Raw genomic sequence first — 18,778 nt, forward strand, 5'->3', positions numbered from 1 at the left:
TACAGCCTTGATTGGTGTTGGAGCTTTGCTCCTTGCCTGGGTGTTTCTGCCAGTCCTTGAGGGCCACCTTATGGAACATAAATTGTCCTCCCTTATGTACCCTCCATGTACCTTTACCCTCACTTGTTGTATGTGTGGTGTGGGTTTATGTTCTGGGTGTGTGAAGCGTTTTGTTGGTTGCTACATGTCTGGGCTGTTGTTGGTGTTGGTCCCTGCATGTATGCTATTTGTCACCCGGTATGTTGATACCTCCGGAAGGGGGCTGGTTTCCCGGAGGGGTGAACCATAAGTCTGGATGCAGTGCTGCCTGGGGCTGCCGTGCACCTTGCTGTATGGGGCCCAGGCAGTATCAGGTGTTCTGGATTCCGGTGTGTGGTGTTGTTTGTACGGTGTCCTATTTGGTGTGTGGGCACCTGTACTTATGCACGGGTTCCAGTCATGGTGGCTGCGGCAGGTAAGTGTGTTTCTGATGTTCTTACCTGCCGACTCTGTTGCTGTATTCAGTCGTCCACTTTTCCCTGAAGCTAGGCCTGTGGAGACTCTTGTTCATCCGTGTCTTGGATGAACCTGGTTGTCTCTTGTCCCTGTCTCCTAACCTTAGGGATATTCAGGGATTTCAGGGTTCTGAGGTTTCCAGTGTATGGGCCCTCCTACCTTAAGGGTCGGCTCATACAGTTAGGAGAACAGGGCCAGATTTAGGGATGCTTTAGGAGGTGACCAGCTCCCTTTTCTTGGCAGCCTGGTCTAGCTGCTACCCCTTATTCTTTTTACATTGTACAGTGGGGTTTTTTCCCCACTCCCCACCGTGACATCGTCACCACTTCTGTATGCTCTTCTCTACTGAGGTCCATCACATGATCCATCACCATGGTGAAAGAGGCCTAAGCCTTCAAATTATAACAAAAGCATACATTATGCACATAAAAATGATAAGAAATTGTTCACAAAAAAAGCTAAACTGTGAAACTTTGATCCTGAAGGCCCAAAATACCCTGAACCTGAACCAGTGGCTTCTGACTGGTGCACTCGCTTGACGTCATATCTGTCTCATCTGTCATAAATAGAGATGAACAAATTCTTTAAAAATTTGATTAGTCCGGTTCGCATTTTTTTATTTTTTATTAGTTTCGATCCGAATTTATTCGCGGCAAATCACTTTAAAAAACAAAAAATAGTGGTAGGTTGTGGTGGCTCACTAGCAAGTAGTTAACGTATGGTGCTGCAAGCTCATATAGAGGGAATCACCCCACCCTCTCTTAAAGGCAAATGTAGTAATAGGAAAATGAGCGAGCACTCATACACTTGGCAACCAGATTGAGATGTGCAGAAAATATTTATTAAATCCCCATACAAGTAATAAAATTTATAAGAACAATGTAGCAATAATATACAATATTACAGTCACATATATTGTGGTAGATATGATCGACACTATATTCATATGACTCAATAGTGTCGATAAATTCAATAATATATATCACACCAAAAAACTTCAAGTATATGCTGTTATTTGGGAAGAGGGGGTATTATCTTCTAGCGCTCTATCCCAATTTGGGAAACTGAATGTCACTGAAAATGTTGTAGGTGTATTCACTGGGAGCGCAATATGTTCATAAAGTGTCCACAGGAATCCTGATAATGTGAAAAGTCTCTTATAGCATATCCTTTTAAGCTCGATATGAGCTTTGGATTGAAGAAAACTTTAAATCGATATTTGGCTTACCGTCTAGCGTCTGCTGTCTCCCTATTGCTTCAATGGAGCTTTAAATATTTGCCGGCTTATTCAGTCGCTCCATACAGCAAGCTGGTTTAAATTTCGCGGGAGTTCCAAAGATCGCAGGAGTTGCCACTCTGTTCCGCAATTTCCTTTGGTGCAGCTTTCGACGATAAGAATAGTTAATCCTTTACTGTAGAGATTTTCTTCTGTATGGCCATACAGTATTATCGGAGGCTTTTCAATGCAGGTACATCACTTGTTTCACCATACGCGTTACGGGTAGATTCACTCTCCCTTCCTCAGTGCTCTGACCACTGACCACACTTCACTTATTTGGGCAGTCACGGGGCCAAAACTGACCAAATAACTCAAGTATGAATTCAGCCTTACAGGTCGATGTTAGCGCCAAGAAGAAGCACACTCCTTTTACACCGTCGTCAGTTGATTCCACATAGATGTCTACAGAACCTGTTCTATTAAACGCGTATACAGTCGTGGCCAAAAGTTTTGAGAATTACATAAATATTGGAAATTGGAAAAGTTGCTGCTTAAAGGGGTTATCCCATCATAATGATCACTGTTAAATCTGTTAATGATTTGACAGTGATCATTTTTGTAAATATACTTTATTAACAAATTCCCACCGATTAGGAGAAAATTCATCCCCACTTACCTTATTGTTGTGACTCGGTCTCCCCTGGTTACGACCACCGCTCTTCCGCAAAATCCCGATGGTCGCGCTTGCCCAGAAGACTTCTTCTTTTCTCCCGGCCGGGCCACTCGCTGTCCTGAACGCGCACGCTGCCGCGCATGCGCGACGGTGACTTCTTCCCGGCCAGAATAGTACAGAGCTGCGAACGCGCACGCCGGCTCTGTACTATACTGGCCAGAAATAAGTCACATTGCGCATGCGCGGCAGCGTGCGCGTTCAGTCCAGCGCGCGGCCAGGCCGGGAGAACACTTCAATCAAGATGAAGCCCGCCCCCAGCCAGAATCCAGGAAGTGAACGCGCGGTGGCAGCAGGTAAGTATAAAAACGCAAAGTGGGATAACCCCTTTAAGTTTTTATAATAGCAATTTGCATATACTCCAGAATGTTATGAAGAGTGATCAGATGAATTGCATAGTCCTTCTTTGCCATGAAAATGAACTTAATCCCCAAAAAAACTTTCCACTGCATTTCATTGCTGTCATTAAAGGACCTGCTGAGATCATTTCAGTAATCGTCTTGTTAACTCAGGTGAGAATGTTGACGAGCACAAGGATGGAGATCATTATGTCAGGCTGATTGGGTTAAAATGGCAGACTTGACATGTTAAAAGGAGGGTGATGCTTGAAATCATTGTTCTTCCATTGTTAACCATGGTGACCTGTAAAGAAACGCGTGCAGCCATCATTGTGTTGCATAAAAATGGCTTCACAGGCAAGGATATTGTGGCTACTAAGATTGCACCTCAATCAACAATTTATAGGATCATCAAGAACTTCAAGGAAAGAGGTTCAATTCTTGTTAAGAAGGCTTCAGGGCGTCCAAGAAAGTCCAGCAAGCGCCAGGATCGTCTCCTAAAGAGGATTCAGCTGCGGGATCGGAGTGCCACCAGTGCAGAGCTTGCTCAGGAATGGCAGCAGGCAGGTGTGAGCGCATCTGCACGCACAGTGAGGCGAAGACTTTTGGAAGATGGCCTGGTGTCAAGAAGGGCAGCAAAGAAGCCACTTCTCTCCAAAAAAACCATCAGGGACAGATTGATCTTCTGCAGAAAGTATGGTGAATGGACTGCTGAGGACTGGGGCAAAGTCATATTCCTCGATAAAGCCTCTTTCCGATTGTTTGGGGCATCTGGAAAAAGACTTGTCCGGAGAAGAAAAGGTGAGCACTACCATCAGTCCTGTGTCATGCCAACAGTAAAGCATCCTGAGACCATTCATGTGTGGGGTTGCATCTCATCCAAGGGAGTGGGCTCACTCACAATTTTGCCCAAAAACACAGCCATGAATAAAGAATGGTACCAAAACACCCTCCAACAGCAACTTCTTCCAACAATCCAACAACAGTTTGGTGAAGAACAATGCATTTTCCAGCACAATGGAGCACAGTGCCATAAGGCAAAAGTGATAACTAAGTGGCTCGGGGACCAAAACGTTGACATTTTGGGTCCATGGCCTGGAAACTCCCCAGATCTTAATCCCATTGAGAACTTGTGGTCAATCCTCAAGAGGCGGGTGGACAAACAAAAACCCACTAATTCTGACAAACTCCAAGAAGTGATTATGAAAGAATGGGTTGCTATCAGTCAGGAATTGGCCCAGAAGTTGATTGAGAGCATGCCCAGTCGAATTGCAGAGGTCCTGAAAAAGAAGGGCCAACACTGCAAATACTGACTCTTTGCATAAATGTCATGTAATTGTCGATAAAAGCCTTTGGAACGTATGAAGTGCGTGTAATTATATTTCACTACATCACAGCAAACTTTGTGAAAACTAATATTTTTGTCATTCTCAAAACTTTTGGCCACGACTGTACAAGTAGAGCCCCCCGACACAGTAGAGAGGGTGTCAGCAGTAAGATTGTGTTGACGTCACTGATTAGTTTGCCCTTCCTCTGATCCGTCAGAACAATAACCCACAAAAAACGGATCCTGTCTGTGGAGCATCCGCCTTCACTCGGTCAGCATTTGGTCAGTAATCCATCAGTATTGCAAAAAAAACAGGAGTGGATCCAAAACAGAGATGACCGAGTCAACCATTCAAGAACCACTGGGTTGCTGGTCAAGACACGACCGCTAGATGACACTGGGAGCTCAGGCCTCTCGAAGTGACCCCTGCTGCCACGGCCCCTTACTCTGCTGCGACCTCTGCCTGCACCAGAAACATTTAGGCCTCTGCCACTCCCCTGTGCAGGGCCTGGCACTTCTCTGTCTGATATACTGTTCAAATAAATAAATAAAAAGGAAATAAAACACCCCAAAAAGTCTGTAATTTTTGCGCTTCACCACACAACGGCTAATAAGCCCCTTTTTTCCAACTAATACAAGCCAAAAAATGCTTTAGAACATATAGCTGGACCGCACAAGGACAAATAAGACATAGACCATGTTAATGGCTGTATCAAACAGCACTTGCACCCCAATAACAAGAACGGTTTGCTGGAATTACAGAGCTGTATAATGGCAATTTGGATCCGCAGTCAGTGCAGCAAGGTGTAATAGGATTGTTCCCAGGCTGGTCTGCTTCAATACTGTGGAATGATTCCTCCCTATCTTTTCCCTGAACTTCTATTGAGCAAAATAAAAGTTTTTAAGTCTTTCCTAGCACTGTCCCTAGCGCCTGCTGACATCTCTCCCTGCACTAAGTGCACTGGAAAATGGCTGAATCCAAGATGGCTGAGACTATTTATAGGGCTGTGGCATCACAGGGCTGGCTGCTGATTGACTGCATGCATGGCATTATGGGTGATCCTGCCTTCTCAGAGTTCCTTGCTCCATGTCCTAACATGTGCAGCAGCCAAAAAATGTGATCCGATACCACGAAGCGTGAGGAAATTCGGATTCTGTGTGAATCTAATTTTTCTTGAAATTCGGATCGAATTTCACTTCGCCAACTTCGATTCGTTCATCTCTACTCATGAAGCCTCCATGATTACATATCATGATTTGGTGTCTTGTTGTCCTGTAAATTTGGAACCATGTTCTGCCTGACAACCAATTACATCTTTGCCTGCCACTAATGTAGGAGAAGCGATCAGACAATTGCATGCTAAAGTCTCCTAGAGAGAATTAAAATAAATTAAAAAAAAAGGAAAAAAGTTTTTAAAAATATAAAAGTAATAATAAAAAATATAAAAATTCAGATCATCCCCTTTTCCCATATTAAAAAGAAAAAAATAAACGATAAAAAATAAACGTTATTAGCATTTCTATGTCCTAAACTACTCAAACTATTAAAATCGAAACATATTTATCCTGTATGGCGGACCCCGTAATAGGACAAAAAAATTACAATGGTTGATTCACAGTTTTTTCATCTCACCTCCCAAAAAATATAGAATGAATGTGATAAAGTTATACACACCTCAAAATGGTACAAATAAAAACTACAGGTCACCTCGCAAAAAATGACCTCTTACACAACTCGGTAGACATAAAAATAGAGTAATGGGGGGCAGACTATAGTGATACAAATTTTTTTTTTTAAATTTCCAAACTTGTAATTTGTTTTAGTAGTTCTTTAAATAAAACTAAATGTGGTATCGCTGTAATTGTACTGACCTGGAAACAAGTCAGTTTTACCATATAGGGAACGCCGTAAAAATATTTTTAAGCTATATTACCTTAACAATCTACTTGTTTTATTCCTATACATCCCCCCCCCCCACCTTCCTTGGAAGTAGCTTCGCTGAATCAAGACATCTCTGTGATCTTTAAATGACCCCATCGCATTTAAATTAATGAACGTACACCAGAAGCTATCCAATATATTTTTAGACACAGACATAGGGTAAAATGCAAGATTGATACATATTAAATGTTACCTTTGCAATCTCCAGATTAGGCACAAAGGATATGCAGATCATCTTGCTCACTGTATTGAATAATTTTTTTTTTCCGCCTAATTTTTAATTGCCAGCAACAGTTTTTTCTTTATTTTTTTTTTTACAATTTAATGTTCAAATAATAATGGAGAATATATTTAGACGATCCAAGTGCATACGGAGCAGGGTAAATGTATGCATGCTATCCACATCAATGTAAATTTATTCATAATCAAGGGCGGAATATTTCATATGGTATTCATCAAAACAAATATCCATATATAGAACTCTAAGTTAAGTAAAAAAAAAGTCTGAACAAAATAGGTAAACTCGGGCGCATTCGTTAAATGATCATAAAAGCCTAATGCAAAAAAAAATAATGTGTCGAGAATAATCAAGAAAAATAGTCAAAAGATAGCAAGAAAAAATAAATAGAAGAAAGACTTTTTCCAACAAGAATCTATGTTATTTGGTCAGATGCTGGTCCAGCGGAGCCCATTCCTGGAGAACTGAGCAGGCAAATATTACAATATGCCAAATGCTAATGGGAACACTTGGACCCGGTGGCTTACTGTACATGCTAGTATATTGCTTTTAGGGCTTGTGCACAGGACCCTGCCACCTCCTTGCTTTGCTGTACAGGCTTGTCACCTCTGGACAGGACATCAGTATTTGATCGGTGGGGGTCAGACATTCAGGACTCCCAACGATCAATGTTTGATAAAGCACTAGCTCTCGCAGAAGTGCCGTGGCTTCACTCAGCTCACCAAGCACAGCACCGTCCATTGTATAGTGGCTGTGTTGAGTATTGCAGCTCAGCCACATTTACTTCACGGGCTGAGAGGCACCTAGGCCATGTGACTTATGAACAAGACCAAGGCGGCCAAGGTTCTACTGGGTGTCGGACCCTGCAGCGATCTACTGTTATGTCTGGGAAAAATTGCAGCTGGTCACACATATTCCCCTGTAGAGGGTGTATTATTATACAGTGCCCATTAAAAAGGATGGATGGACCTTCTACCACATGGCTAAACCAAGTCCACCAGAAAAATATCTACTGGCATTACACTACACTGCTTTACAGGGAACTGGTATGGCTCTGTAAAACAGTTAGTTACATGAGAACTTCTACTGGTTCTTGAAGAACTGGGCTAGTCTACTTAAATGGACGCTTATTAGAAATGGCTAATATTTAAAAAAAAGCTTAGAATCTGTAGAAAACTTTTTTTTTCAGACTTGTTGGCTGCTTTTCTTTTTCTTTATGCCGTTGAAAACTAAAAATAAATCTTGTCCGTTTGTAGCAGCCAGCACAAATGAAAAGACGTTCAAATGTAGATAAGTAATTCATTGCTGCTGTGAGAGGAAGGTGTTATCTGAAGGGTTATCCTCGTGATAATTGTAGTTGTAGGATTGGGATAGCAGTATGACAGCTCTGTCCTTCTTTTGAAAGGCCTAGATAAAGATGCTCACAGAAGAGACTTGCATCGTTTGGTACGAAGTGCAAAGCACTAATTGAGTCGTAAGCAGCGGTATTTGTCCGACCGAAAGCCTGCATTTATGCCGGAAAGTGGCCAGATCCCTGCCGAACTTGAATGCCCAAAAATAATGATATAATCTCTGCAATCTCTTTCCAATATCTTATCAATTTTGGGCATCTCCAAAAACAATGTATAAGATCCGCCCTCTCACCCCTACATTTTGGACAGTTATCCGAGGTTCTAACCCCCAGGATCCCATTATAGTTAATGGGGATTCGGCAGTGCGCACCAGTATCTGGCTATACGGTAAACTTCGGTAGTGTGTTCCTCTGCTGCATATGTGAACCTACCGTTACAGTATCTTCCTGAGAACAAGCAGATTGATCAGGTTGAAATCCAAGAGCCCAATTGTTATCTCCCTTGACATGTGCCACGGGGGAGAATTGGGAGTCCCTCATACACATTACATGATCAGCCGATTCCGCCAAAATTGGTGAGTTCGGCCAACATCAATCTAAAGTGTATGACCAGCTGGGCACATAGGCCCACATACATCTGGAGCCAGCCCTGGTTACATTCATTGACTTATGTTTTAATTACGATACTTACACTGAGCTTTATGAAGTATTTGGTTCCTGGTGTTAACCCCTTAATAGTGTAATCTAGAAACAGCTCCGTACTGTTATAGACAGTGGTCCAGGGACCTTTGCTGCCCATGTTCTCTGAAATATGTAGTATATAACGCTGAAGTATTCCATTGACTATGCCCGGCTCTTCCCACCTAAAAAAATAATAATAATCACAAAGTGCAATGTTAGGTTTAATATTAGTTTAATATCATGGAATAAAAAGCAATAAAAATAGGACAAGGTTGCATGAATACGACATGTGTGATTATGTGGAACCTGCAACAGTGCTTCCAGTAATACATGACATGTGGAAGACAATGAGGATTCTACTGAAAGACATCATTTTGGAAAATGATTGCATGATATGGGTAAGATCTCAAATATGTTCTTTTTTTGCCTGGAGTTACATGTTGACTATTATTTTGGGTAAAGAAGGTTAGTTTTGGCCAGCTATTCCCAGTGCAGCTTGAGTCCATTCTTGAGTGATTCTTTTGAATCTAACTCTCAAACTGAAGATATAAAGGGGTTGACCCATCTTAGACATTGATGGCAAATCGCTAGGATATGCCATCAATGTCAGATAGGAGCGGGTCCCACCTCTGAGACTCACTCTTAGGCCTCTTGCACACGACCGTATGGATTTTTCAGTATTTTGGAGTCCGTTTTTCAAGGATCCGTTGTTCAGTTTTTTGTTTTTGTTGTGTTTCCGTTCCGTAGTTCCGCAAATAATCTCTGCATGGTTTCCGTATGCGATCTGCTGTTTGCGGATCGCAAATGGAAACATAAAATCTTAAATCATTAATGTAATGTACAGTAATGTATTTTAACAGTATACACAAGTGGGCATGGATCAGCAAAAAATGGATCACATACGGATGTGCATTCCGTATTTTTTGCGGACCCATTGACTTAAATGGAGCCACGGTTCGTTATTTGCAGGCAATGATAGGAAATACAGAAAACGGAATGCAGAACGGAAATACGGAAACGGAATGCATACGGAGTACATTCCTTTTTTTTTTTGTTAAACCATTGAAATAAATGGTTCCGCAAACGGAATCCGCAAAAACGGAACGGAAACAGAAAAAAAAAAAAATGTTCGTGTGCAAGAGGCCTTATCTCCAGAATAGGGTCCATGAAGCTCACAGAGAACAGTCGCTCAGGTGCGGCCACCTTCCGTTCACTGCTGTATAGCTGAGCGCTAGCCAACCCCTTTAAGTGATTATTTCCATTGACCTCTGTGTTGCAGGAATGGTGTTTTTGACTATTGCATGTCATGTGGTTTACAATAAAATCACTTGTTTCACTGCATCAACACCTAAAAGAAATTAATACATACTGGACATGGATCCTCGTAGAATCCAAGACCCTGACAACCGGTGCAGCGACAATTTCGGGAGGCAGTTGTGCAGTAGTCAAGGTGACACGGGAACTGTTTGTACAACCGGCTACGGTGCATGCAGACAACAGAAACTGGTGCGCGGTAAAAGGTGCTAATCCTGGAAGACAACGGAAACGAGAGGTCATGCCATGATAAGAAAATAATTACAAAAGTTTCAAACTTCCACGAGATCACCTCTTCACCTTTCAAAGTATTTCATTGCTTCTCACCTGAGGTCCTGGGGATTATGAGAAGCTTTGCTACCTCCTTTACAATTATTATCATCTCTGCCTAGAAGGGTGATGTACAGTACTGGAGATAAGAGATGTTTGTATGTATTAACGATGATTAGATGTCAAGATACTGCGCTTGGTGTGTCACAACAAACACTTAAAGGGCCATTAAATTAAAGAACCTACAAGGGGAGTTAATAGAGAGGGGTCTTCAGATCTTGGCCACAGTGGAGAGTGGTGACAAATGGCGTCTTTCGCTCTGGAGGACCTGTCCTGTCCTGCATTGTACAGACAACACATTGATATGGATGGACAACGTGTAATGCCTACTTTCCCCTGTGGCAGCGCTGCAGGGAGATGTAACAGCTACTTCCAGGTTTCCCTACAGATTACATCTGATTCCTGGGGGTCTTGGAACATTTTGTGATTAGCTTATTGTTAAGGAATAGAGACCAGAGAATACAGATGAGAATTTTTGAGAGGAAAGAGAGACAGAGACAGTATTTTCCAGGCAGCTAAAGCATTTTTTCGATTCGGGTAGAATTAATTTTAACAAAATTTTTCCTCTCTATTAAGGAACGTTTCTAGTAAGATGGAATTGTCAAAAGTGTAGAATCCCTTTAATAAAGAAGGTTGTATTAGAGTTCAGGATATATGAGGGTTCCTTAGCCAAAACATCCGTCCAGCACCAGGAGTTCTTTAAAACTTGCAATAGATTAAAAGGTCCATCCAGAAGGATGTCAAATGTGTGGCCCTCCAGCTGTTGCAAAACTACAACTCCCAGCATGCCCTAATAGCTGTAGGCTGTCTGGGCATGATAGAAGTTGTAGTTTTGCAACAGCTAAAGGGTTAATCTAAACAAACTTGTGAACATTAACACTTATGTGTTTCGGATGCTGCAGCACTCTTAGTCATTACATGAGTGTTTTTAAAAAGGTACAGTCAGACTTAATTAATCAATATTATACAATATACAACCTATTACTGATGTGTATCAGGGGTCCACATGGTTCAGTCAAATCATACAAAAACAATGTTTCCAATATATTAAAGGAGTTGTATTATCTCAGACACTGGGGGGTATATTGCTAGGATATGCCCCCATTGCCAAATAGGTGCGGGTCCCGCACATATCTCGTAAATAGAGCCTTGAAAGTCACGGAGGGTGTACCACACATGCGCGGCCGCCCTCCATTAATTTCTATGGGGCCGCTGTAAAAATCCAAGCGCTGGCTCGGCTATTTCCGTTGGTCCCATAGAAAAGAATGGGAGCTGTGGCTGTGCAAGCGCGATATGCCTTCTCTGATTTTCAAGGCTCCGTTTACAAGATAGGTGCGGGTCCCAGAGGTGGGACCCGCACCTATCAGACAATGGGGGCATATCCTAGCAATATGCCCCCATTGTCGGAGATGATACAACCCCTTTAGAAACAAACAAACGTAAACCCGAAACAGCATTTTGACACTATTCTAAGTATTAATTTAAAATTTAGACTTAGCATCCAAGGATCCGTTAGGGGCCACTGTCATGGATTATTTCAATCATATTGAACAAAATAGTGCAGGATACTGTCCGGTTTTCTAATGGAAACATGACAGATCCAATTGTAGTCAAAGGCGTCCATTGGGTGCTATTTGTTACTGTCATTTGCCAGCTCCAGCGCTTCCATTAATTTCATTATTCTGCTCCTATAATCTGTAGCGCTGGTGTGAATCCAGCCTTAGAAAGTTGTTCGTTTCATAATGGCAAATCCCAAAATAAGCAATTTTCCAATTCTAAATCTCTGTCTGTGGATAATGCTTAAAATAATGTCAAAATGCTGAGATAATTAGAGAGTCGCTATTTTAGAGATCCACTTTTAATGAAACACGGAAAAGAAGAATGGGAAGAGCTGAATGTTGACTCTGTTACTAATTAGATGAGAAGCATAGTACATTCACTCCGGTGAATGGGGCTGAGCTGCAATACCAGACACGGCCTATAGACAAGAGTGGTGCCATTTCTAGGAAAAAAATAAAAAATAAAAATGCTTTTGTCCTACTCTTATACATCCCCTGGGTTTGTTCATCATAGATTTCTCTGGTCTAACTAAGACCCGATATTTGTGTCTTCAAGGAGTTAATTCTTCCCTTTATTGTTAGGATAAAGAGGAAAACATCAGTTCTTTAGATGGATGTTCTCGGCTGGAAAAGTCCAATTATTTACCTTCAGTAAAGGGATTACGTGTATGCTATACGCTGAGCATGTGGCGAAAATGAACAATCATTATTTTATTAAAACAATGGCAGATTACAGGCACATTACTTCTGAAATCCCCCAAATAACAACCTGAGAGCTAACCTTGAAAAGTTTCGACTCCCAGAAAAGGAATGACTTACTAAATATCACAGAATTGTCATAAAATATTATAATAAAATAAATTAATGTTCCAGTGACAGTCCATTGCAACACAACAAGATACACTCGGTAACAGCCGCTGACATCCGACCTCACAGCGCCCATAGGATAGTGTTCCTCAACTGCAGTCCTTAGCGTCCACCTGCCAGTCATGATTTGAGAATATCCCACAGAATGAATACCTCTGGTAAGTTCCTAATGCATTGACACAAATTATATCACCTGCCGAATACTAAGGAAATTCTGAAAACATGACCGGCAGGTAGACCCTGAGGACTGGAGTTGAGGAACCCTGCCATAGTATATGACCACAATTAACAGGATACTTCTAGAATACTTGTAATGTGCAGTGGGTGTGGAACCACTGTGCCAACTAACCGATTTGGCTTTGGGTGTTGGCAGTCCCCTTAACCCCTATACAGGGATCTGGCATTCGCTGCAGGGGAACCACCCAGCTTCTTTCTCTCGGTGCGGTTGGTAGCTGACCCACGAGGTCAGGGACACTGGTGTGTAGCACTATAGAGGGTCAGGCAACATTTGAAGTCAGGTAACAGGCCGAGGTCAGGGCAGGAAGAATACAAACATAACAGAGAGACTAGTCCAAGGTCAGGGCAGGCGGCAATGGGTCAATACAGAAGTCAGGCTAAGGTCAAGACAGGCAGAGGAGGGTCAGAGTCGGTAATCCAGGCAGAGATTCAGTACATGGGCAGACAGTAAGAACAGGGCACCTTCACTGGTCACTAGAGAACTAGGAAACCTATTGCTCAGGCACCTCTCTCCGGGAAAAGGTGTCTTAGGAGAGCTGTGGTTAGTTCTCCAAAATTTCTGGAAAACCCTCCCTGCCAAGTGCCTTCAAAAACTGCGTCCAGAAGTACCTAGAAAAACTGATGCTGTTTCAAAGGCAAAGGGCGGTCACACCGAAAATTAACTGAATTTAGATTTCTCTTTTCTTTATTCACTTTGCCTTTTGTTCATTGATAAAATAAAATATTAACACTTCTATTTTTGAAACTTTCTATTTTTGCAGCATTTATTCCACACCTACCTAAAACTTCTGCACAGAACTGCATATGTGAGTACGGAAAGATCTATACCTTCTATATAACTATGTCTTGTTTCCTTTGAAAGATAACACTTGTGATACAAGGGGATTAATAAATCTCCCAAAAGGCTGATACTGCTTATCAGATGAGTCCAGACACGGGGTTGAGGGTCATATCTGACATCTGATGCTTCTCTATCTATTACGTATCTGGCAATGATAAATCCTACAAGTCCGGTTACATTCTCTATAATTGGTGAGAACAAAACAGAACCGAACATCAATGGATATAAAGGTTATACATTTATTTATTAACATAAGGTCACATGTTTTAGTCAAATTCTTCTGCCAAGTTGTCCTGTTCTAGTAATTACAGTATATCTTATTCTAGCTCGCTATCTGCCTCATATCTATCTATCTGATATCTATCTGTCTAAAAGATATGGAAGAAAAGGCAGCACTCTGATTTCAGTGAAAAGGAGTGGATTTCTTTATTCACCCAATACTCTGCGACTGCAACATTTCAGCTCAACTCAGTGGAGCCTTTGTCAATAGAGATGGCCTTGCGGTTCGCCCGGCGGTGGTTTCGTGGCGAACTTTACTCGTTTGCAATTCGCCGAACATGCGAACATATAGCACCATATTCTTTTGCATTGTGCCGAACTTTGACCCATGACGCATCCATCAGGTGGGACAGGACAGCCAATTGAGACATTTCGGCACATGGACACACCCCCACCCTATAACAGAACCCGATCTGGCAGCCATTTTACATTCTGTGTTTTGCCAGTGTAGGGAGAGGTTGCTTTGTGGAGCAGGGACAGACTGTTAGGGACACCAAATGCTAGCTAATAGGGCCACAAAAGTCCTTTTAAGGACTGGTATAGGTGTGCTATCGATATGTGTGATATACTGAGGGGTGTGATATACTTATAATGTACTTACATAGAAAGTATATTATAGTACATTTGTTTTGTGCAGCAGTTCTGCTGCGATACCGCAGCTATATAGAGAGGCAAACGCTATTGGAGCAACTAATTGCAACTGGTGTGATATACCTGTTGCCCCCCAAAAAACTGATTGAGGGGTGCAATATACCTGCTTCCACAAAATACTGATTAAGGGGTTTGATATACCTGATATCACAAAATACTGATTGAGGGGTGCGATATACCTGCTTCCACCAAATATTGATTGAGGCCTGTGATATACATGCTTCCACAAAATACTGATTGAGGGATGCGATATACCTGCTTCCACCAAATATTGAATAAGGGGTTCTATATACCTGCTTCCACAAAATACAGATTGAGGGGTGAGATACAGTATACTTGCTTCCACAAAATATTGATTATGGGGTTCTATATACATGCTTCCACAAAATACTGATTGAGGGGTGCGATATACCTGGGACCGCAAGATACTGATAAAGGGGTTTGATATACCTGCTACCATAAAATATTGATTGAGGTCTGCGATATACCTGCTTCTGCAAAATACTGATTAAGGGGTTTGATATAACTGCTTGCACAAAATACAGATTGAGGGGTGCAATATACCTGCTTCCACCAAATATTGATTACGGGGTTCTATATACCTGCTTCCACAAAATACTGATTGTGGGGTGCGATATACCTGCTTCCAACAAATATTGATTGAGGCCTGCGATATACCTGCTTCCATAAAATACTGATTAAGGGGTTTGATATACCTGCTTCCACAAAATACTGATCGAGGGTTGCGATATACCTGCTTCCACAAAATACTGATTAAGGGGTTTGATATACCTGCTTCCACAAAATACTGATTGAGGCCTGCGATATACCTGCTTCTGCAAAATACTGATTAAGGGGTTTGATATACCTGCTTCTACAAAATACAAATTGAGGGGTGCGATATACCTGCTTCCACCAAATATTGATTAAGCAGTTCTATATACCTGCTTCCACAAAATAATGATTAAGGGGATTGATGTACCTGCTTCTACCAAATATTGATTGAGGCCTGCGATATACCTGCTTCCGCAAAATACTGATTAAGGGGTTTGATATAACTGCTTACACAAAATACAGATTGAGGGGTGCGATATACCTGCTTCCACCAAATATTGATTAATGGGTTCTATATACCTGCTTCCAAAAAATACTGATTGAGGGGTGCGATATACCTGCTTCCACCAAATATTGATTAATGGGTTCTATATACCTGCTTCCAAAAAATACTGATTGAGGGGTACGATATACCTGCTTCAACCAAATATTGATTGAGGCATGCGATACACCTGCTTCCACAAAATACTGATTAAGGGGTGCGATATTCCTGCTTTCACAAAATACTGATTGAGGGTTGTGATATACCTGCTTCCAACAAATACTGATTGAGGGGTGCAATATACCTGCTTCCACCAAATATTGATTAAGGGGTTCTATATACCTGCTTCCACAAAATATTGATTGAGGGGTGCGATATACCTTCTTCCACCAAATATTGATTGAGGCCTGCGATACACCTGCTTCCACAAAATACTGATTGAGGGGTGCGATATACCTGCTTCCACAAAATACTGATTGAGGGGTGCGATATACCTGCTTCAACCAAATATTTTTTAAGGGGTTCTATATACCTGCTTCCACAAAATACTGATTGAGGGGTGCGATATACCTGTTTCCACAAAATACTGATTGGGGGTGCGATATACCTGCTTCCACAAAATACTGATTAAGGAGATTGATATACCTGCTTCCACCAAATATTGAGTGATGCCTGCGATACACCTGCTTCCACAAAATACTGTTTAAGGGGATTGATATTCCTGCTTCCACCAAATATCGATTGACGCCTGCAATACACCTGCTTCCACAAAATACAATTAAGGAGATTGATATACCGGCTTCCACCAAATACTGATTAAGGCCTGCGATATACCTGCTTCCACAAATACTGCTCTTCTCTAGGGACTTTGGCACAGGGTCAGGCAGGGGAAGAGGCAGGCCATTCCGCAGGGGTGGTAGGGGTAGGACCGGAGACTAAGTGGGAAGTTGGAGAAGGTGCGTTCGTGTCAAAGGATGCACCAGAGTTGGTTGAGTGGCTCACTCAGCCTTCCGCTTCTCCACCCTCCTCATCCTCTGTATCTGCACCCTACTTACTTTCTGCTGTGTGCACCCCCAAAGACACCACCACCACCATAGCCCCTCCACTCGAGTCAGAGAAATTATTTTCCCATCCATTCCCAGACCTTACCGATGCGCAGCCATTCTTGGCATTGGATATGGAAGAGGAGATAGCAATGGCCGCCACTCAGCAGTCTGACAACAGTACCCAGATCAGACCAAGGAGTGTGGTCCCCGCTGTTGCTGCCTACTCAGAGATCTCTAATGTCAGGGGTGGTGAAGGTGACGATGATAATGTGTCGATGGATGTCACGTGGGTGCCCACAAGAGAGGAAGAGGAGTTCAGAGGGAGAGACGGAGCAGCAGATAGGGAGGAGAAGGAGGAGAAGCAGGCAGAACTCGCAGTGCACCGTAGGCAAAAAGCAGAAAGCAAATGTATCTGAAGCGAGCCATCCACCATGCACGGTCACATCTTGCTCTCCCAGGATGCCGGGACATGGCTCCGCAGTGTGTTTTTTTTTAACGTGTCAGCTGCTGACAATAGTGTTGCCATCTGCAGCCTGTGCTGTCAACGCATAAGTCGCGGTAAGCCCAACACTCACCTAGGGACGACTGCCTTAAGAAAGCACCTGGCCTCCCATCATCGAGCCCAGTGGGAGCAACACCGTCAGAACCGACAAAGCCACTCTCCAGGCGCTCCACGTCCTGCTTGATGTTGATGATGCCGGATAACCTTCCTGCCCAACAGCTGACCGCTGGCTTGTAGGAACTGCTAGTCTGCTAGTCTGCCAACTACTGCCATATAAACTGGTAGACTCAGAGGCCATTGGCACACTGCAATGGAAAGTCCCTGGAAGGAAATATATCTCCCAGAAGGGCATTCCAGAGCTATATGGCCATCTTCAGCAGCAAGTGAATATATCTCTGGCACAAAGTTTCGGTGCCAAGATACATCTGACCACAGACACGTGGTCTATCAAACACGGGAAGGGAAGATACCTAACTTTTACTGCCCACTGGGTGAACCTTCTGACGGCCGTCAAGCATGTAGCCCGTGGCACCCGTGTGGATTTGGTGTTACCGCCACGGATTGCATGCAGGCCTGTCTCTTCTTCTCCTCCTCCTACTCCATCCTCCATCTCCTCCTCGGCAGGCTTTGAGGGGGACTTTAAACTTTTTCTGGGATCTCTGGTCTTGTCCGTGGCTGAGGGGAGGAGACTGAGGACGACATTCTCCTGGGCGATGAGCAGTAGCCAGGGCGCTCCACCGCTTCCAATTTAGCGCAAATGGGGGCCTTCATGATCCAGTGTTTGAAGAGGGACCCCTGTATAAAAAGCATAAAGGGCAAGGACCAGTACTGGGTGGCAACGTACTTAGACCCCTGGTACAAACACAAAATGGCAGACATGTTACCAGCATCACAGAGGGATGTCAGAATTCAGCATTTCCAGGCCTTGCTTGCGAGAGATGCTGCATTCTGCTGTTGTAGGTGCTGGCAGAGGAATTTCCACCCACAGCAAAACAGGTGCGGGTACCAATCCTACTGCGCCTGAAAGAAGAGGGCGGTTTGAAGATGTGTTGGTCACTTCGGATATGAGATCATTCTTGCAGCCAACCCATCGACAGCTGCCCTCAGGATCCAGCCTCAGTTAACGCCTAGACCGACAGGTGTCCGACTACATCGGTTTGACGGCCGTTGTGGATGCTCTGAGAAGCAAGGAATCCCTGGACTACAGGGTGTGCTGGTTTGACCTGTGGCCAGAGCTGGCACAATTTGCCATGGAACTCTTGGCTTGCCCCTCATCGAGTGTCCTTTCCGAAAGGACATTCAGCGCAGCAGGGGGGATCGTGCCCGATAAGCACCCTCGCCTAGCTCACGACAGTATGGACTACCTCACATTTCTAAAAATGAATGAGGCATGGATCTCGGAGGAATTCAACACCTGTGACGACCACGTTTAATTGAATACCTCATGCCAGCCCACACATATCCGCCACCACCCAGAACAAAGAATGGTCTTGTCTTATGTATATACAGCGGCATAAAATGACTTTTCTGTCAGGTAAATGCCTAATTTTTGGGGCCTCTACTCCAGTGGCCTACAGTAAAATTTTTATCCAATGACCGCCTAATGTACCTCAAGTCACATAGTCACTAGTTCTTTTCTGTCAGGTGAATGCCTACTTTTTGGGGCCTGTACTGGCCTACAGTAAAATTTTTAGCCCGTGACCACCTCTTGTACCTCCAGCCACATCATCACAAG

At 43.1% G+C, this 18,778-nt stretch overlaps 1 protein-coding gene across 1 annotated transcript in view; it reads right to left on the bottom strand.

Annotated features, from left to right (window-relative positions):
- USH2A (usherin) overlaps window positions 1–18,778 on the bottom strand; it is a 1,179,609-nt gene that overhangs the window by 496,979 nt on the left and 663,852 nt on the right. The window contains exons 32-33 of the mRNA XM_040430191.1: window positions 9,691–9,850; window positions 8,332–8,503 (exon numbers count right to left, since the gene is read on the bottom strand). Coding sequence (XP_040286125.1) covers window positions 8,332–8,503; window positions 9,691–9,850 — 332 coding nt within the window. The remainder of the gene's footprint in view (window positions 1–8,331; window positions 8,504–9,690; window positions 9,851–18,778) is intronic.

This window comes from Bufo bufo, chromosome 4 (genome assembly GCF_905171765.1).
Source record: "Bufo bufo chromosome 4, aBufBuf1.1, whole genome shotgun sequence".
Lineage (NCBI taxonomy): Eukaryota > Metazoa > Chordata > Amphibia > Anura > Bufonidae > Bufo > Bufo bufo.